Source organism: Schistocerca americana, chromosome 2 (assembly GCF_021461395.2).
Source record: "Schistocerca americana isolate TAMUIC-IGC-003095 chromosome 2, iqSchAmer2.1, whole genome shotgun sequence".
Lineage (NCBI taxonomy): Eukaryota > Metazoa > Arthropoda > Insecta > Orthoptera > Acrididae > Schistocerca > Schistocerca americana.
Window position 1 is genome coordinate 132370411 of NC_060120.1, and position 22394 is coordinate 132392804.

The 22394-nt window shown below is 42.4% G+C and overlaps 1 protein-coding gene across 1 annotated transcript in view; it reads left to right on the forward strand.

Moving 5' to 3' along the window:
• LOC124595494 (DNA polymerase alpha catalytic subunit) overlaps positions 1-22394 on the forward strand; it is a 262660-nt gene that overhangs the window by 206117 nt on the left and 34149 nt on the right. The window contains exon 26 of the mRNA XM_047134258.1: positions 12958-13027. Coding sequence (XP_046990214.1) covers positions 12958-13027 — 70 coding nt within the window. The remainder of the gene's footprint in view (positions 1-12957; positions 13028-22394) is intronic.

Sequence of the window (22394 nt, forward strand, 5' to 3'; positions counted from 1 at the left end):
ATTTTCTTTCAGTACATTAAATGGTTTGTTTACTGAGATGTCGTGCATTGTCGCTGATTGGGTGCAGCTGAGAACGTGCTCTGCTTCCATACTCCCTCATTACTACTCCTTCTCCCCTTCCTACCTCACCCCTTAGCTTGCAGTCAGTGCTGCTACCACTTCTTGCCACTAGCCTAGCAGCTGCCGACGAGAAGCAGGGAGGCGTGGGGAGTGGTTTGTTTGTATCTGATTCTCAGAGACTGTAGCTGCAGCGGCAGGAGACAGCAGTCGTGCATGAGTCGTGTCTGAGTGATTGTGTGAATGAGTGTGTGCTCTCATTTTCTCACAAAGGTTATGGCCCAAAATTTAGTTCAGAGAGTGTGACTGTCTTTTCTATGTGCCTGTCTGTGGCTCAGCGATCATCTTCTATGGTGAGTTGCTACCATCCGCATTATTATTGATTCTCAGGATAATTGAACAAGTTATCTGTTACATTGATTGATCACCAGGGTCTCATTCCATCAACGTGCTGTCTGTGGCTCGTGAGTAGCTGGCCACACAAATAGATTTCAGCGACGGACCAAAATGGCAGGCCATTTCTGCGGGTATCCGTAATGGTTTGGGCCTGCCAATTTGAAGGTCATTTGGTTCCCACTAATGTGCAGGAGCTACCCGTCGGATCTAGTCTCACCGATCTGCCCACATACCACGTCTGTTTGTGTGTGGCATAATGCAGTAGATTTTTGTGGTTTATCCATGGACCCAGGACTGCAGTGCTCCTCAGCAAGCCAGAGGCTCTAGGTGATAGATTTCAGGAATTGCGACTGTCTCATTGCAAGTATGTTGTACTGTGTGGTATTTTATAGACATTTTTGTGTGTTCTAGTACATTTTGATACTTCAAAAGTAGTTTATATGTTAGAAAGTATGGATGACAAGAAGGAGAAAATTGTCAACTGCTGGTAGTTTGTACTCTATGTACTCATATACATTGAAGCACCAAAGAAATTGATATAGGCACATGTATTCAAATACAGAGATGTGTAAACAGGCAGAGTACAGCGCTTCAGTCGGCAATACCTATACAAGACAACAACTGTCTGATGCAGTTGTTAGATCAGTTACTACTGCTGCAATGGCAGGTTATCAAGTTTTAAGTGAATTTGAATATGGTGTTATAGTCAGCACAATAGCAATGGGACGCAGCATCTCCAAGGTAGTGATGAAGTGGGGATTTTACCATACAACAATTTCACAAGTGTACTGTGAATATCAGGAATCCGGTAAGACATCAAATCCCTGATATCGTTGTGGCCGGAAAAAAAAATCCTGCAAGAATGGGACCGACGACGACTGCAGAGAATCGCTCAGTGTGACAGAAGTGCAATCCTTCTGCAAATTGCTGCAGATTTCAATGCTGGGTCACCAACACCCTCGATAACTGCATGACGCAAAGCTTTACGCCTCGCCTGGACCCATAAACACCAACATAGGACTGTTGATGACAGGAAAATGTTGCGTGGTCGGACGAGGCTTGTTTCAAATTGCATCGAGCAGATGGACATGGACCATGTACGTCAACAAGGGACTGTTCAAGCTGGTGGAGGCTCTGTAGTGGTGTGGGGCGTGTGCAGTTGGAGTGATGTGGGACCCCTGATATGTCTAGATACGATTCTGACAGGTAACACGTATGTAAGCATCCTGCCTGATGACCTGCATCCATTCATGTCCATTGTGCATTCTGGACTTGTCCGTTGTGAACTTGGGCAATTACAGCAGGACAAGGAGACACTCAACATGTCCAGAATTGCTACAGAGTGGCTCCAGGAACACTCTTCGAGTTTAAACACTTCAGCTGGTCACCAAACTCCTTAAGACATGAACGTTATTGAGCACAAGCAGCAGCATCAGTGACGGCCAGAAGCACCTTATTCTCATCCTCTCCGTTTAGTTATAGCACCTGAAGCCCATTGTTCACAAACTGTGCTATTGTTTGTTGGTTACTTTTTGCAAGCTGTTTTGAGTATACCAAATGAGCCCTGGATGGAGCATCTGGATCTAGCTTGCCAGTAATCAGGTTTGCAATATAACGGCCAAGACTGTCAGTAGTTTCATCCATAGAAATCCATATACAAGATTCTCAAACATCTTCTCGGATTCTGTGCAATGCAGCATTGTAAGCTGAATCCACATAATTCTTACGTAAAGTTTACTCTGCAGGAATAGACTGATGGAAGTACTTCTCAAGAAAACCTCTGAAAATAGGGTTTTTTAGTTTCCGAAAGGGGATGTTAGCTGCCACAAGTGCATGACACAAATCACTGCCGAACTTGTTTCTGTCAGAGGATTCACCAGATTTATTGATTAAAAGAATTTGCTCCAATTTAATCTAAAGATCCGTGATCTATTTTTTACATATGAATAATAATACACCTATAAAGAGTATTTGGTATTAACAGGTATAGCGATATAAAAAAATAAAAAAAGACCGAAGTGTTAGGCAAATACGAAGCATGAGCGCATATCAACTAGCCACCTTGCTGCACACTGGGCAGAAAATATTTATTTTCCATCTGTTGTATAGTGCGGAAAAACTTGAAGCCACTGTCTTGTTATGAAATAGGCACTTTTTAAGATATTAAAGCCGAAATATGCAAAAATAGGCACTAACGTCGAAATAGGCTTTTTTAGGTCATATAGATTTAACGCTATTAAGTGTAAATAGTCATGAAATGCATAAATACAAAATTTTATGCAAATAGGAACTCAAGAACAAAATAGGTTTTTACCTAAAATCTGCGGTCTAGTAATAACCGACAATAATGAACATAGTAGAACCAACATTTTATTTGCAGTCACCTACCCTGTTGGCTTGCATAATTCTTCCCCCCCCCCCCCCCCCCCCCCCCCCCCCCTTTCTACACTTCTTTCAAGAGGCCTAATTCAGGAGGACGACGGTTCAATCCTGCGTCCGGCCATCCTGATTTAGGTTTTCCGTGATTTCCCTAAAATCGATCCAGGCAAATGCCGGGATGATTCCTTTGAAAGGGCACGGCCGACTTCCTTCCCTAATCTGATGAGACCGATGATCTCGCTGTTTGGTCTTTTCCCCCAACTCCACAGGGGGGCAAGGCCATCAGCGGTCACTGATGTCTAACGCTGCCACTGTCCTTCTCTTCTGTCTTTGATCCACTACACTCCTTCCCAATCACGATTGTGTAATGCCTTCTCCCATCACTCTTCCTCCCTCCCCTTCCTCCTATATCATCTCTCTCTCTCTCTCTCTCTCTCTCTCTCTCTCTCTCTCTCTCTCCCCCCCCCCCCCCTCTCCTTCTACCTTTCCCTCACCCTCCCTCCCTTTCCTCCTTCCTACCCCCTCTTTCATTCCACCTCTCTCCCTTACTCGCTCTGCTCCCTTTCTTCCTCTTTATCACCAACTTTCCTTCATTCTGCTCCCTCACCTTTTTCTATCTAAGGCTACCTTCGGAAATCCTGCAGCCACTGACTCATCTGCAAAAGCCATTTCGAAACATCACAACAACCAGACTGGATGAAATTTCCGTATGCTATTTTGGTATAGTGTAGTGTGACATCGAGGGACACAAATATAGTGTCCGGCATGGTTGTGCACATGCGACGGGCCCGTGACGCTGGAGAGGAGGAGGCAGTTGTGTGTTCCATCCATTTGACATGGCAGTGCATGTGAGGACATTATGGATTTACATTGCAAAATTCAACAGTTAAGGAGCAACAAGATGTTAGATTTCTGACTGCAGAAGGGGTTAAACTGGCCAATATTCATCTCTGGATGATGACCGTATACAGGGCAGACTGTCCAGCAAGTTAGTGAAAAAAATGGAGTGCCTGTTTTCTTGAAGGCTGGGAGTTTTTGAGTGATGACCCGAGACCAGGTGGGGCATACTTGGTAATCATGGTCGAACTCGATGACTAGGTGCACAACCTGGTGAAAAGTGTTTGGCATGTCACAGTGCAAAAATTGGCAGTGATGATGGGATCCAGTGTTGGAACAGTGTGGTCAACTGTGCCCGACAGTTTGGGTTACCAAAAGTTTCATGTGCAGTGGGCTCCAAAAAAACTCTGCGAACTGCAAAAGGAACTGTGTATGAGGCTAGCGTTGTAGTACCTGTTACGGTATCACGAAGACACTGCTTTCCAGGAGCGGATGGTCACCGCGGACGAGAGCTGCTGTTATCACTTTGAGCCAGAGTCAAAGCAGGACAGCGTGCAATTGAAGCATGTGTCATAATCTCCCCCTAAAAAATTCAAAGCAGCCCCCTCAGCAGGCAAGGTGATGCTTACCATCTTTTTCAGTGTCTGAGACCCAATACTCACCAAATTACTTGAACACGGAAAAAACATTAACAGTGACGTGTACTTTGAGACGCTCTATAGCCTATGCATGTCCATCAGAAGCAAACGGGCTGGGCTGTTCACAGATGGAATGATTTTGCTTCACAATAAATGAAGTTTACATATCTCCAAGGTCACACATGGTTCAAGTTCAATTGAGAGCAGTTTGAGCATCCAGCCTACAGCCTGGACATGTCACACCACAACTATCAGGTGTTTGGTCTGCTAAAAAACATCTCGAAGGAGAGTGCTTCATCTCTGGCAATGAACTGAAGGACACAGCTACAGGAATTCTGGGATTTGACATCTTCCAGGGGAACACGAACTGTTCCCCTGGAAGATGACAGATTAACGCTCTGCAATCAGCATGATGAAGTATGTGTCGGGATTCATCAGACCATGCAACACTCTGTTACTGCGCCAGCAACCAGTGCCGATGGTCACGTGCCCATTTCAGTTGCAGTTGCTGATGTTGTGGTGTTAACTTTGGCACATACACAGCTTGTCAGCTGTGGAGGCCTATCGTTTGGAGTGTTCGGTGCACTGTGTGTTTAAGGTACACTTGTACTCTGTCCAATATTAAAGTCTGAGGTTAGTTCTTCCACAGTTCACTGCCTGTCCTGCTTTACCAGTCTTCCCAGCCTACGATGTCTGACATCTGTAATGAGTGGTAGTTGCCCAACCTGTACTGTGGGATGGAGACAAGCTGGCAGCAGCTCCATTACGCTCTGAGGGACGTTCATGAAGGAATCCATGGGTCCAGTGGCAATTGTGCAAGGCACCATGATAGCCATGGAGTATCATACACTGGGTGTAGACCACTTACACCCATTCATGACAGTTGTGTTTCCCAACAGCAGTGGCATTTTTCAACAAGATAATGCGCCGTGTCACAAAGCCAGGAGAATGGAGAAGTGGTTCAAGGAACGCAGTGACGAATTTGATGTACTGGCCCCCAACTCACCAGATGTAAACCCAATCGAACACATCCTACCAAGGCCTCATTAATTACATTGCATATAATGGAAGGAAACATTCCACGTGGGAAAAATTATATATAAAAACAAAGATGAGGTGACTTACCGAACAAAAGCGCTGGCAGGTCGATAGACACACAAACAAACACAAACATACACACAAAATTCAAGCTTTCGCAACAAACTGTTGCCTCGTCAGGAAAGAGGGAAGGAGAGGGGAAGACGAAAGGAAGTGGGTTTTAAGGGAGAGGGTAAGGAGTCATTCCAATCCCGGGAGTGGAAAGACTTACCTTAGGGACATATTTAAATATGTCTGCTTGTGTCTGTATGTGTGGATGGATATGTGCGTGTGTGCGAGTGTATACCTGTCCTTTTTTCCCCCTAAGGTAAGTCTTTCCGCTCCCGGGATTGGAATGACTCCTTACCCTCTCCCTTAAAACCCACTTCCTTTCGTCTTCCCCTCTCCTTCCCTCTTTCCTGACGAGGCAACAGTTTGTTGCGAAAGCTTGAATTTTGTGTGTATGTTTGTGTTTGTTTGTGTGTCTATCGACCTGCCAGCGCTTTTGTTCGGTAAGTCACCTCATCTTTGTTTTTATATATAATTACATTGCATGACGCATTGCTGCTGTAATGCATGCCCAAGACTGACATACCAGCTATTATATAGGTGATCATAGTGTTCCGGTTGATCAGTGTAATTCTGCTTGTTGTATATTAGGTGGAAGATAGATTACACGTATGAGGAGCAATAGCGGAACTAAGATTGAGCCTTGGAAACCCCATATGTGATTCCTCTCATCAGAATTATGTCCCTGACTATATTGGTTGAATTATCGAGTGCAACTTTCTGCATTCTTTCTGTTAGCTATTACATCACCCATTGTTTGGCTATACCATAAATCCTATAGAACTTGAGTTTGTCTGGGAGAATACTGTGGTTCACACAGTCCAATGTGTTGGATTGCTCGCAGAAAATACCATCTGGTGCTATTTTATGCTTGCAGAAACTGGTGAGTGGACATGAAAATGGCATTCTCAGTAGAGCAACCCTTCTAAAACTGAAACTGAGATTTGCTGAGGATACTACTGTGTGGGTAATGTTCTAAAAAAATTTGGGAAATGATGTCAGCAGTGAAACAGGTGGTATTTATTGACATCTGTTGAAGTGTTTTATGCTGTTGTTGGCTTGCTCCTTGAATCAGAACACTTCATGAGACCTGTCACCTGATGTAATATCTGACTATTTACCCCTCGTCTTTTTTTAAATCCAGTCGCTGCAGTTCATTCTCTTGAAGTAGAGGTCCTGCTAATTGGTGCCTCTGGAATCCCATGTGTAGCCGAGGAAATGCTTGACTTGTTCACATTCTGCAGCTGTTATTGGAGCAAAATAAGATAACTTCCATTCATGTCACAAAAAAGCCCATCCACTACTTTGCTTTTAGAAACGTATATTTCCTTGAGTGCTGTACAGATCAATAGAGCAGTTCATAAATTAAAGTAGAACACAACGTTTCATGTGGCATATATCTCAAAAGCTCAACATGACATCCAAGATTACAACACATTTTATTTGTTACAAACCATCGTGTCTTTTGTCTTCATTCATGAAGAGTGTGGTTGCTCCTTGACTGTCAAGTCACCACCAAGCCGCGACACCAAAAAGGTCCTGCCCAAAGCAGAAAGCCATTTACTTGTCATGACACCTTGCCATTTTCTCATATTCCATACCTGCTGTTTAATGTCTGCACATGCAAAAACAAACACTCGCATCCAGTGTACGTTCTGCAACTCGCTTCATACTCAGTGTTATTCTGTCAAGACCACTTCCCTTGTACTACACAAGAAATGTGAAATGTCATTTGCCTAAACAGCATGTAACATTTAACTGTCTTATCACCTTTCTGAAAGATGTGTTTGACAACGGCATATTTGAATCTCTCTGGAAAAATGCCACCAGTCAGTGATGCATTGTGTATTTCAGGTAATAAGCGGCTTATTGTATGGGAAAAAATCTTGGGTACTCTGTTGGAAACACCATCAAAACCAAATGAGCTTTTATTTTTGAGAGAATGCATAATTAATTTAAGAACAAGAAGTTGAAGTTGGTGATACTTTCAGATGATTCAATATAATGAGAGTTGTTTTTAAACATACTACTGTGATTTTTTTCTTGAGCTGTTTATCCCTATCCTTTCTACTGTATTTTTATCCTTATGATTCCTACTATATTTAAGCAATGATTATTAAATACATTTGTTTCCTGTGACTCCTCATTTATAGCTCTTCCATTCAGGTCAGTACTGAGATTATCCTGTTCCGTGAGTGATTGGTCTGTCTCATTTCACTACTTTCCATATAGCCTTAAGTGTGTTGTCCATATAGCCTTAAGTGTGTTGTCCATATAGCCTTAAGTGTGTTGTCCATATAGCCTTAAGTGTGTTGTCCATATAGCCTTCAGTTTGTTGTCCATATAGCCTTAAGTGTGTTGTCCATATAGCCTTAAGTGTGTTGTCCATATAGCCTTAAGTGTGTTGTTGAAATGACTGATTTCTGACATGAAATGCATATTCCTTAATTTTTTAATAACATTTCTTAGTCATTTTGAGTACTTTTTGTAGTGTGCAACTACTGCAGGATCTCTACTTGTTCTTGCCAAAAGATATATTCCCCATTTTCATTTCACAAGATTCTGTAATCTCTTTGGCTGTTTAATTTTCTTTCTGATTAGCTTATGTCAAAAGCTATTTTTCAAACAATGATATCAATCTTCTCGTGTAAACTATTCTTAAAATCTGTTGTCCTAGAGTCATTAATTATTCTGATTTCCACTGAGGATTATCCATACTGTAAGGCTCTCTGTTATTTATCCTAATTAATTGCGCATCGTGATCAGAGAGCATTTATTCATGGGTAACACTTATTTTCTTGTTTTGAGCTTCAGCATTTGCTACTTGATAACAGGTATTTTCCTATTTTGAGCTTCAACAAAAGAAAACATTATCAGTGAGGATCCTGCTGTCTTTATCCACCCGTTTAGGAAAGTTAATTTCTGATATCAAATTGTAGGGGCCAAATGAGGTTTCCAGATCATTGTTCCTTTCTGAATCCTTTAGAAAATCTACATTGAAGTCACAAAAGACTGCTTGCTGGTGTGACAGATAGCACAGTAAGGAAACGAGGTTGCTCATAAACATTTCAAAACTTCCCACTGGGGATCTGTACAGGATCACAGTTAAAAGTGAACTATTTTTCAGTATTAATTCAAAAGCACACCGTGCTGTGTTCTTATCACTACAAAATTTACTTGTCTTGATGTTTATGAACTTGTGTTCTGTTTTAATTTATGTAACAACTCCTGCTCTTCCCATATTAATTCTGCATGAGTAAACTGCTAGAGTGTAATCTTTTATATGTAACTAATCTAACCCTGTGGCTAGGTGGTGCTCAAACGGGCACAGGATGTCTTATCTTTAAAGTGCTTTCTAAATTTGCCAAACAGGCAAGAAACTCTTCTACCTTACTACTCAGTTCTCTACTATTGTGATGAAATGAGCTAATCTTACTTTTCTGTGCATTCCTAAGCATTTTGTGGGGCTCTTCTATTATTTTGACTTCTTTTAAAACAAAATCTTGATTCTGACCTAAAAATGTGTGTTTCTGATACTAACCACAGGGATCTTACTGTGTGTGATGGTGGCTGAAAGCAATGAACCTTAGTGCTCACATCTGTTTAAAAGTCTGAGCAGGAAGGAGGACTGTCCATAGCAGCGATCCCAACCAGTTGTCACTGAAAGATACACTTTGTGGTGACTGCAAGCCTAGAACTAATCTTGATGGCTTTACCTGTAGCCAATGTGAGATTTTTTTACATCTGAATACAGTAGTTTTAGCTATAAACAAATCCTTGCTGTTGTCCTGTTGATAAAAAAAAAAAGATAGCATCATTTTATTTTGTTAGTCAAACCTGTAAAATGAATCACCCAGATTGTAGTGAAATGAAGATGTGAAACCACTTGTATTTTGTGAAAATGAAATGGATGTGTGACTGCTGAACTTCAGGTATTATGTGATTGCTGTAGAATGTGTGTGCGATTGATTGAGTCCTATTGCATGGTTCTCCATTGTATCTTTCCAACATGTTCAACTCAAATACTGGTGTGCTTAGCAGCTGCCATAATTTGCACTGTGTATGCCATTGTTCAAAGCCTCTTTTATCCAAATGCTGATGAATTACAACACATTTGGAGTAGTGTAGTTGAGCTGAGCCAATTTAGTTGTTTGTATGTGGAATCCACAGCTGTGATACGTATTATGTAAACTGAAGGTGGAGGGAAAGGAATGGAAGGGACTATCGATGTAAGCTGCATCAGGGCTTTATGTGGGATCAGCAGGTACGAGTGAAAATATATACTGGAGCAGGACCTGAACACGGGATTTCCTGCTTACTAGGCAGTTGTGTTAACCACTGCACCATCCGGACACAGTGTTTATGGCATTTGTGCAGATTATCTTGGCACGTCTCCAGGCCGACCCAAATTCCCATCTAGCATCACCTATCCGCATTCCCCCTCCCTGTCCTCCGTGCTCACTACCTGGACATAATTGTGCATACGCTCTGAAGGTGTTGGATTCATTGCCCACCATGGAGGACATGGACGAGGACTGCGGACAGGTGGTGCTAGACGGGAATGTGAGTCGGACGGAGGTGTGCCGAGATAGTCTGTACAATTGTGATAAACTCTGTGTCTCTATGGTGCAGTGGTTAATGCAAACTGTCTAGTAAACTGGAGCACCCTGGTGTGAGTCCAAGTCCGGCTCATATTTTCATTTGTTCCTGCTGATTCTGCATAAAGTCCTGATGCAAGGACATCAATAGTTCCTCACCTTACCTTTCCTTTCCTTTCTCTCCCCTCTACCTTCAGTTTACATAATAATACAGATACGTTTGTGAGTAGCTGTGTGAAGAAATATGTCCATTTCCCCTTATAAACAAAATTAGTGTCATGTTAGCTAGACCTAATGAAGCACTCCATGGTGCATAGATTATCCTTGGCCAAACTGTGGAGTGCTGTACTTGCAGTGTAGCCCATTCTGTCTGCAAATGTACTCACTCATCCCAAGCCACATGTACAAAAATTGCAGCTTCTGTGTGTACTACTTCACTATTAGTGTCAAGTGTATAGCCTGCTGGCAGATGTTGACCCATGTTTCTCATGTTAGAAATCGTGGGTTGTCATTTGACATTATTGTATGGGGGTTTTACTGACACATGGCCATAATGCTGTTAATTGCACATAATCCAAGAACATATTTGCTGTATCCCTCCTACAAGACAGCAACCTGCAAACTTGTAACACCCTCACATCCCACAGGTGGCGAAGCTTCAGGCATTGTTTGCCACAACAGGCACAAATACCTGCAAGCAAAATACCAATTTGCATCGTCTCACATATTGGTAAGTGTTCCGGACAACGACGACGACGACGCACCCATTTGTTGTCCACCATGTCTCGGGCAGCCGCCAAGAGAGACACCAAGTCTGCTGCCAACAGAGTGCATTTCCATGACCGTGGCACCATTATTACAAACATTATTTTCCTACAGCATGTCATGTGGCCACCAGAAGCTTGCACTGTATCGATGAGCATGACAGCATTTAGGCCAGTGTTCAGCCACAGATCAGCAGATTGGTCTCAGCTATTGAACCAGTTACTTTTTGAGCTCTCCCGGCCAGGCACCAGCTGCATTCACAGCCCATCAATTGGAGATTCACTAAGGAATCATTGTCAGACAGTCATTTTGTAATGTGTATCTCCAAATTTCTACCGAACTCTGCAGTGTTTATCTTCTAATTTCTTCCAAGTTTAGGGCAGTGACTTCCCTTCTTCAGACTTTGACTTTACATCTATTAAGTTCTGATTGTGTGATTGATTTCAGATCATTCCAGATGGTAACTTGTACTGAATTTAAACTTGTTTGTCATGTGTGAATCTAGACTGTACTTTTGGACCAGGTTGTCCTAGGCAAGGTGGAATCATTTCAAAGGAAACCAAGTGAAGTTCAACTATGAGAGGCACCAAATATCGTAAGCAATGAAAGGAAAGATAGTCAAAAGCATTTATAAAATGGTACCCAAAAATTGAAAGGTACAGTTCGAAACATTCATTACAAATGTTGCACTATGTAAAATAAGGCTGTACATATGAGGTCTGTTCAAAAAATTCCAGAACTTTGACCACAAAATTTTTCTACGCTTATCTTTTACTTATTGTGCAAGGTCTCCTTTGAAATACTCTCCTCCACAGTCGATACATCACTCCCAGTGCTGTTTCCACTTCCGGAAGCAGTATTGGTACACCTCTTGCTTGATCGTGTGAAGTGCCGTCTGCGTATTTTCTTTTACCTCATCTACCTTTACAAAGCTTAAGACAAAGCTTTGCAATGGCAGATGAGGTAAAAGAACACAGGAGAGTAGAGAGGATGAGGCAGCATAGTGATTTCATTTTTTGTGCAATAGTCACGTCCCAACAGGGAGGAATGTATGGGTGCAATATCGTAATGCAAGAACCATGAATTGTCTTGGAGCATTCAGGCATTTCCCTACTTACATTTTCTCGCAATTGTCGCAACACATCCTTATAGTCCCGTTGATTAACAGTTGGTCCCTGTGGCATATCAGCATGGCCTTGACATTTTTTGGTCATGGAGACCCTTTCCCAACCCATAGTGAAGACTGAACTTTAGTCTCAACATCATAACCATAAACCCATGTCTCATCAGCATTTATGATTCTCTTAAGGAACACCTCGTTTTCATTTGCGTGATCCAAAAGCTCTTTACAGATTGTGAGGCGAACGTCTTTCTGGTCTTGACTCATGAGCTGTGGGACGAACTTGGCGGCAACTCAATGCATTCCAAGATACTGTGTCAGGATTTCGTGATGTCATCCAACTGAAACTGGCAAACACAATTTCGTTGACGTTCCTTGCTTGAGTGTCATCGGTAGACGTAGAAGGGCATCCTGAACGAGCAGTACCTTTAATTTCCATTCAGCCATTTTTAAACCGTTTGAACTATTCTTAACACCGAGTACAGCTTAAGCATTCACCAGTGTAGGATTCCTGCATCATTTGGTGCGTCTCTGTAAAGGTTTTCTTGAGTTTCACACAAAATTTAACGTTCTACTCCAAAGAGTACTGAATTATAACTGACTGACATACAACAATAAAGCTTCCAGCAGTTACACATTAACCACCGATATGTGCTGGGATGCCAACTGCATTTTGCTCCAACACACCATTGACATGAAATTATGAATGTTCCGGGATTTCTTGAACAGTCCTCGTACACCGGAGGTCAGCTGCTGCTCATTCCCACTACTTTGCTGGTGTTTATCACAGATTACCTCCATGTAACCTCCTCCTCCTCCAACAGTTGTGCAGCATATTGTGATTGCGGCATGTATTTGGCACACACTTTCTCAGGCAGATCTGTGATTTCGTATTTGCAGTTTATCAGGATGCAATAGCTTCCTACCTTCAGTTTGTGCCACCAGACAGAATTCAAATATTTTCTATATTATTTTGTTGCACCATTAATATTTGACATTGTTTCATCATTTTTATTTCCAGATTCAGATTTACATGTATGAATGAGAAGTGTCAACAAGTAATAGTTATGGATGGACCTTACAGGAAAACTGTAAGTATTACTAATAGGGTGTTAAAATATTATTGTTTAGATCATTCAGTTGCTTAATTGTCAACATAAAAGCAGTTAACTGTGAGTGTCCAGCAAGTTGTAGTTAAACTGAGTTTGGTATTTACTAGAAATCCTTAGTGAGTTAATATTGCAATATCCAAACTACATGAGCAGCAATTAATAATAATAATAATAATAATAATAATAATAATAAACCCCGTGGAGGCCCGGGAAAAGAATAGGCCTCCGGTATGTTCTGCCAGTCGTAAAAGGCGACGAAAAGAACAAACCACTAATAGGGCTAACCCCCCTTTTAGTGTGATTACTTTGTTCAGGACAGAACTAAAGAAGCTTCGGACAAGCGCCGTCATGGTCGGGGACGACGCTTGAACCCTATGCCCGCCCACAATGGTAACGACACTGCTAGCCAACTGGAAAATAATTTAAATCCAAATAGAGGCGTTTTGCAGGATATGCTTCCTGCAACCACCCTAGAAGGAAAACAAAGACAGAGGATGAGATGGTCAGATGAAGTTAATCGACACCTCATATTCTGTTATTACCAAGCAACAAACCTAGGAACCAACACAACTGGATACAGATCACAAGTATACACAACATTTATTACCAGATACCCAGAATTAAAATTTTTAACAGAACGACGACTAGCTGATCATATCTGTGTAATAATAAAAAATAACAGGATACCCCAGTCAGAATTAGAAAACATCGAACAACAAGTACAACAAATACAGGAACAAAATAATGTGCAATCAGAAGAAGAAGAAAATACAGTAATGGACTCAAACATCCCAGAGCAAACAAACAAAGACCAACACACATCAATTAAACAATCAGAGGAAAACGAAATCTTAAGACAGCCACCAGAACAAGCACAAATAGAACACGAAGTGACACACATGTTAGATATAGAATAGAAATTTCAGCTGACATATATAGAATACAAAGACACAAATACAGACATTAGACCATTCTTGCATAGACCGCCAAATAACCCACAAGTCGAAACAACAATAAAAACTATCAACACAATCATACACAACAAAGTAAATGAAAACAGAACTATGGAAGAGTTACAACTACTGGTTTATATAGGAGCACTCACTACACTAAATATACACACTAGGCAGAGATCAGAACCAACCAACACACAGAAGAAACCCACAAAACCAGCATGGCAACACAGGCTACAGATCAGAATAGAAAAACTAAGAAAACAGAATAGAAAAACTAAGAAAAGACATTGGACAGCTAACACAATTTATAAGAAATGAAATGTCAGAAAAAAACCGAAAAAGGTTAGGTAAAATCTCACAACAAGAAGCGATACAGCAATTAGATGAAAAGAAGCAGAAATTACAAGCATTGGCATAACGACTTAGAAGATACAAAAAAAGTGAAAATAGAAGGAAACAAAACCAAACATTCAACACGAACCAAAAGAAATTTTACCAGACAATAGATAACACACACATTAAAATAGACAATCCACCAAGCATAACAGACATGGAACACTTCTGGAGCAACATACGGTCAAACCCGGTACAACATAACAGGCATGCACGGTGGATACAAGCAGAAACTGACACATACAAGATGATACTGCGGATGCCTGAAGTGATAATTTTGCAACATGAAGTCAACCAAGCAATTAATTCTACTCACAATTGGAAAACCCCTGGAAAAGATAAAATAGCAAATTTCTGGCTAAAGAAGTTCACCTCAACGCATTCACATCTAACTAAATTATTTAACATATCTAAAAAGAAAGATGATGAAACTTACCAAACAAAAGCGCTGGCAGGTCGATAGACACACAAACAAACACAAACATACACACAAAATTCTAGCTTTCGCAACCAATGGTTGCCTCGTCAGGAAAGAGGGAAGGAGAAGGAAAGACAAAAGGATATGGGTTTTAAGGGAGAGGGTAAGGAGTCATTCCAATCCCGGGAGCGGAAAGACTTACCTTAGGGGGAAAAAAGGACAGGTATACACTCGCACACACACACATATCCATCCACACATACACAGACACAAGCAGACATTTGTAAAGGCAAAGAGTTTTCAACACACACTAACACACACTAACTCTTTGCCTTTACAAATGTCTGCTTGTGTCTGTGTATGTGTGGATGGATATGTGTGTGTGTGCGAGTGTATACCTGTCCTTTTTTCCCCCTAAGGTAAGTCTTTCCGCTCCCGGGATTGGAATGACTCCTTACCCTCTCCCTTAAAACCCATATCCTTTTGTCTTTCCTTCTCCTTCCCTCTTTCCTGACGAGGCAACCATTGGTTGCGAAAGCTAGAATTTTGTGTGTATGTTTGTGTTTGTTTGTGTGTCTATCGACCTGCCAGCGCTTTTGTTTGGTAAGTTTCATCATCTTTCTTTTTAGATATATTTTTCCCACGTGGAATGTTTCCCTCTATTATATTCATAAATTATTTAACAGTTACATTGCAGACCCATACACATTCCCTGATACACTTACACATGGAATAACTTATCTGAAACCTAAAGATCAAGCAGACACAGCAAACCCAGCTAAATATTGCCCCATAACATGCCTACCAACAATATTCAAAATATTAACTTCAGCCATTACACAAAAATTAATAACACATACAACACAGAACAAAATTATAAATGAAGAACAAAAAGGCTGTTGCAAAGGAGCACGAGGATGTAAAGAGCAACTGATAATAGATGCAGAGGTGACATATCAAGCTAAAACTAAACAAAGGTCGCTACACTACGCATACATTGATTACCAAAAAGGTTTTGATAGTGTACCCCACTCATGGTTACTACAGATATTGGAAATATACAAAGTAGATCCTAAATTAATACAGTTCCTAAACATAGTAATAAAAAATTGGAAAACCACACTTAATATCCAAACAAATTCAAATAATATCACATCACAGCCAATACAGATTAAGCGTGGAATATACCAAGGAGACTCATTAAGTCCTTTCTGGTTCTGCCTTGCTCTGAACCCACTATCCAACATGCTAAATAATACAAATTATGGATATAATATTACTGGAACATACCGACACAAAATCACACATTTGCTATACATGGATGATCTAAAACTACTGGTAGCAACAAATCAACAACTCAAACAATTACTAAAGATAACAGAAGTATTCAGCAATGATATAAATATGGCTTTTGGAACAGATAAATGTAAGAAAAATAGCATACTCAAGGGAAAACACACTAAACAAGAAGATTACATATTGGATAACCACAGCGACTGCATAGAAGCGATGGAAAAAACAGGTGCCTATAAATATCTAGGATACAGACAAAAAATAGGAATAGATAATACAAATATTAAAGAAGAACTAAAAGAAAAATATAGACAAAGACTAACAAAAATATTGAAAACAGAATTGACAGCAAGAAACAAGACAAAAGCTATAAATACTTATGCTATACCAATATTGACCTACTCGTTTGAGTAGTGAAATGGAGTAACACAGACCTAGAAGCACTCAATACACTTACACGATCACAGTGCCACAAATATAGAATACATCACATACATTCAGCAACAGAAAGATTCACATTAAGCAGAAAGGAAGGAGGAAGGGGATTTATCGACATAAAAAACCTACATTGTGGACAGGTAGACAATTTAAGAAAATTCTTTCTAGAACGAGCAGAAACTAGCAAAATACACAAAGCAATCACTCATATAAATACGTCGGCTACACCACTGCAATTTCATAACCACTTCTACAACCCTCTACATCTACATCTACATTGATACTCCGCAAGCCACCAAACGGTGTGTGGCGGAGGGCTGTACATATGAGGTCTGTTCAAAAAATTCCAGAACTTTGACCACAAAATTTTTCTACGCTTATCTTTTACTTATTGTGCAAGGTCTCCTTTGAAATACTCTCCTCCACAGTCGATACATCACTCCCAGTGCTGTTTCCACTTCCGGAAGCAGTATTGGTACACCTCTTGCTTGATCGTGTGAAGTGCCGTCTGCGAATTTTCTTTTACCTCATCTACCTTTACAAAGCTTAAGACAAAGCTTTGCAATGGCAGATGAGGTAAAAGAACACAGGAGAGTAGAGAGGATGAGGCAGCATAGTGATTTCTAGTTCACATAACATCAACAGATATGAAGAAAGTAAATTGGAAAAAGAAAACACTACATGGCAAGCACCCGTATCATCTTAACACAGCCACACATCGATCAAGACGCATCCAACACATGGCTAAGGAAAGGCAATATATACAGTGAGACAGAAGGATTCATGATTGCAATACAGGATCAAACAATAAACACCAGATATTACAGCAAGCATATTATTAAAGATCCCAATACCACAACAGATAAATGCAGACTTTGCAAACAACAAATAGAAACAGTAGATCACATCACAAGCGGATGTACAATACTAGCAAATACAGAATACCCCAGAAGACGTGACTGATGTGTTGGCAAATGTGCCAACACCTTGTAGATAGAGGAGGCCGAAAGAAAGGCACGCGTACACACACGCCGACTGGCGTGATTTCTGGAACAGGATAAGTAGTGAATTCTAATAAGAAAAGTATGCAGCTCCTCGAATACTTAACTTTTATTTCTTGTTGGTTTACAACGTTCTTGATGAGACATTTCATACAATAACTATCAAACTATGTAAGGCTAATGGCGCCTTGCTAGGTAGTAGCCATGGACTTAGCTGAAGGCTATTCTAACTGTCTCTCGGCAAATGAGAGCAATGGCTTCGTCCGTATAGTCGCTAGCAATGTCGTCCGTACAACTGGGGCGAGTGCTCGTCCGTATCTCGAGACCTGCCTTGTGGTGGCGCTCGGTCTGCGATCACACAGTGGCGACACGCGGGTCCAACATGTACTAAACGGACCGCGGCCGATTTAAGCTACCACCTAGCAAGTGTGGTGTTTGGCGGTGACACCACATTCCTCCCCCGCAAATCGGCGAACGGTCGTGTTATAAGGGTTCCGCCCGCCGTGGGGAGGACCTCATGTTGACGTATGCGATGAGGTGGGGAGCCTAACAACAGGCGAGGCTGTGCCACCCGCACCCGGCCATTCGGTCGGAGGGAAGCTAGGAAACGCCTGAAAACCTAGTCCAGGGTGCACGTCAACATGCGGTGTATGTGCCTGTAAAGAGACAGGAGGGGCCGAACGGTCGACCTCCATTGCGTCGGGGTACCCGACCCGCGATGACGTCATGTGGTCCTGAGCGGGCAAGAGTTCCATGGCGGAGGACAGCTGGTCACGGGAATAGGTCGGCGGCGCGTGACCCAGGGAGGCGCTTGGCGGCTGCAGCGAAGTGTCGAATGCGGGCGGCGCCGGCTGGAGGACAGGCTGCGGCGTCGCGTCGCCATGGGGCAAAATGGAGGGCATCGTCGGTAACACCTGGGGATGAGGTGAGCCAGTAGATGGGTCCCCAGGGCGCTGACCGGACGGCACCGTCGCTGAAAGCAGACGGGGAGCGGCAGAACCCGTGCGACGACAGAGGCGCAGCTGATTGAGATGCCGACGCACCTCACCAGAGGCCCCCAAAACCATATACATCGCGCGGCCGAGGCAGCGAAGAATGCGCCCTGCGAGCCAACGCCGTGAACCTCGATAGTTGCGATAAAATGCAACGTCGCCTGGAGCAAAAGCAGGAGTCTGCCGCTGCACAGGAACCTGATGCGGCGGATGCAGCAAAGACATCAAGGTTCGATGAGGACGACCGTGGAGCAACTCAGCCGGCGAGCGACCATCTCGGGGCTGAGAGCGATACGAAGACAAAAAGAGCAACAACGCGTCCTCCCGAGAATGCGACTCTTTCAACTTCAACATCTGTGACTTGAAAGTGCGGAACAATCGTTCAGCGGCACTGTTTGACTGAGGCGAAAACGGCGCGGATATCAGATGTTGAATACCATTGGCTTGGCAGAATCAGCAGACGCAGGCGTTATTGGATGCCCTTGGACAGCTCGTCCAGGGTCAACGTGCCATTCAAACCGATGCGGCAGCCACCGCTTCACCGCTACCGCAGCCACAACTCGCAGTTGCACCGCCTTTTAGGCACTACGATCCAGCGCAAGAATCTTGGACTGAATGGTCACGCCAGTTTGGATCCCATCCTCGTCGCCAATTATGTGTTGGCAAATGTGCCTACATCTTGTATGTTGCTAGAAGAGTGCACTGTCCTAACACAGGGATCTGCTTCTCCTGAATATGTAGTGAGCTTAACAGTTGCGGCACGCAACGGAGGTTTGCCCAGTTGTTTGTATGTGTCGTGATTGAGCAATGAAACTGCAGCTCCGGTATCGAGCTAGAATGGTATGACCTTGCTATTAAAGTCCAAATCTACAAAAAGTTTATTGTCCTGCTGGCGACAAGAGCGACTGCCTCGTGCAATTTGAACTGACACTGGTACAGAATCACTTGCTAATTGACGTGATTTCCGGCGACGTCGACGCACACTTTTTGTGGGACGAACACAGTGACTGTTAGAGAAAGTGGCACTGGACGGGGTGGAAGTAACTACATGAATGTCCATGGGCGAAGGTCCACGAGCCTGAGTGTCCTTGGTTCGATTCCGGCGTGAAGCAAAGGGCCTGGAATGGTTGTGATTGTCTGATCTGAGCTTTTTCTGGCAAACACTTTGAACATGTCCTTTCCTATTACAGAAAAAGCAAATAGCTTGGCGTGACGGGCAATGTTCACGCGAATGTCTAGTAGCACACCGCGGGCATGATTTCACTGTATTTGTATGCTGGCGCGGCACACCTGGTTTAGAGCGTGGCGGCAGCTGTGCGGACGTGCGCGAGGGCAGTTGACCGGGCCGCGCAGCGCGCCCGGCGGGCTGGTTAATGTTACACACTGCTGGCGAAGTTGCAAAAGATTCCTGAGCACAGTCAAGTGTGTCTTGTCTATCCAATATGTCTATCACTTGTTGAAGGGAGGGATTAACTAGTTTCAAAATTTGCTCCCGTATGCGAACATCAGAAACGTTCTGTGCAATTGCATCACGTACCATTGTATCTGAATAAGGAAGGCCACAGTCACATTCAAATGCACAGTCCCTTGTAAGGCCTTGCAAAGTTGCGACCCACTCCCTATTAGTTTGACCGGCCGTACGTTTCGTACGAAAGAAAGTATACCTTTTTGCAACTACATTAACTGTTTCCTTGAAATAGGCGTCCAATGCCGACAAAATTTCATCGTAGGACAGAGTCGCTATGTTGCGTCGGGGAAACAATTTCACTATCACACGGTACGTTTGCACGCCGACACAAGACAATAAGTGAGGCTGCCGCTCGTTACCTTGAATTCTGTAGGCGGCGAGATGAAATCCAAACTGGCGTGACCATTCAGTCCAAGATTCTTGCGCTGGATCGTAGTGCCTAAAAGGCGGTGCAACTGCGAGTTGTGGCTGCGGTAGCGGTGAAGCGGTGGCTGCCGCATTGGTTTGAATGGCATGTTGACCCTGGCCGAGCTGTCCAAGGGCATCCAATAACGCCTGCGTCTGCTGATTCTGCAAGCGATAAAATTCGGACAGTACATCTGGCGAAGCCATGACACAAGTAAATGTAAGCAATTAGAAAGAACACGTTTCCCTCGTCGCCAATGATGTGTTGGCAAATGTGCCAACACCTTGTAGATAGAGGAGGCCGAAAGAAAGGCACGCGTACACACACGCCGACTGGCGTGATTTCTGGAACAGGATAAGTAGTGAATTCTAATAAGAAAAGTATGCAGCTCCTCGAATACTTAACTTTTATTCTTGTTGGTTTACAACGTTCTTGATGAGACATTTCATACGATAACTATCAAACTATGTAAGGCTAATGGCGCCTTGCTAGGTAGTAGCCATGGACTTAGCTGAAGGCTATTCTAACTGTCTCTTGGCAAATGAGAGCAAAGGCTTCGTCCGTATAGTCGCTAGCAATGTTGTCCGTACAACTGGGGCGAGTGCTCGTCCGTATCTCGAGACCTGCCTTGTGGTGGCGCTCGGTCTGCGATCACACAGTGGCGACACGCGGGTCCGACATGTACTAAACGGACCGCGGCCGATTTAAGCTACCACCTAGCAAGTGTGGTGTCTGGCGGTGACACCACAGTGACAATGTAGCAAAAATAATACATTAACAGCTTGCCTTACAACATAAACTTATAAAACAACACTTTCCCACATACAAGTATGCACCACAAAATGTTCTGGAGAATGATGAATACAAATTATACTGGAACAGAACCATTATAACAGATAAAACAACACCACATAACAAACCTGACATCATACTCACAAATAAAAAGAAGAAATTAACACAACTAATCGAAATATCCATACCCAATACAACAAATATACAAAAGAAAACAGGAGAAAAAATTGAAAAATACATCCAACTGGCTGAGGAAGTCAAGGACATGTGGCATCAGGATAAAGTTGACATTATACCAATTATACTATCAACTACAGGAGTCGTACCACGCAATATCCACCTGTACATCAATGCAATACAGCTACATCCAAACTTATATATACAACTACAGAAATCCGTAATTATTGATACATGTTCAATCACCCGAAAGTTCCTAAATGCAATATAACATATACTGTACAGTTAAAAGGAAGTCACGTTTGATCAAGGTCCACGTCACTTTCCATTTTTGACCAGACATATTGTCTGAGAAAAGAAAGAATAACAATAATAATAGAGGCAGTAATGAATATATGAAATTTCAGGTATATTGGTCTTACTAACATTGTGTTAAGCAATTTCCTTGTTATGTTCTTGTGCAATCTGGGTAATGATATCTGTCAGAAATATATGACAACCACACAGAAGGTATTGACTTTGGAGAAAAAGTTAACTAATCAGTTGAGGAGTGATGAATAATGTTGTGAGGTTAGTAGATGAGGTAGGAGAAATAAACCAGGAGCAGATAGAAATGTGTGATTATTGTTTACAGTGTAACAGAAATATTAGTTTGCAGTTTAACAAAAGGAAAGCAACTGGAATGTGCCGAAAGCGAAACCACTTTGGTGACAGGTAAAGTTCTGATCTTAAGTGCAATGATTTTGGATAATACAGAATTACTGAGTAGTTTGTTCCAGAGTTGTGTGGCTGAAATGAAGGAGTTGGAGACAGGTTTAACATTAGACAGAGGTATAGCTAACATTCTGGATGTACATGATCTGGCGTTGCAGTTATGGAATGATGATAGATATTTGATATGCAAGGAGAAGTATTGATGACATTAATGACTAAGCACCGATGACAAAAGCTGAGTGTGTGAAAATCAAGTCGCTTGTTTGGTTGCACCCACCCTAAGTGAGAAAAGGAAATA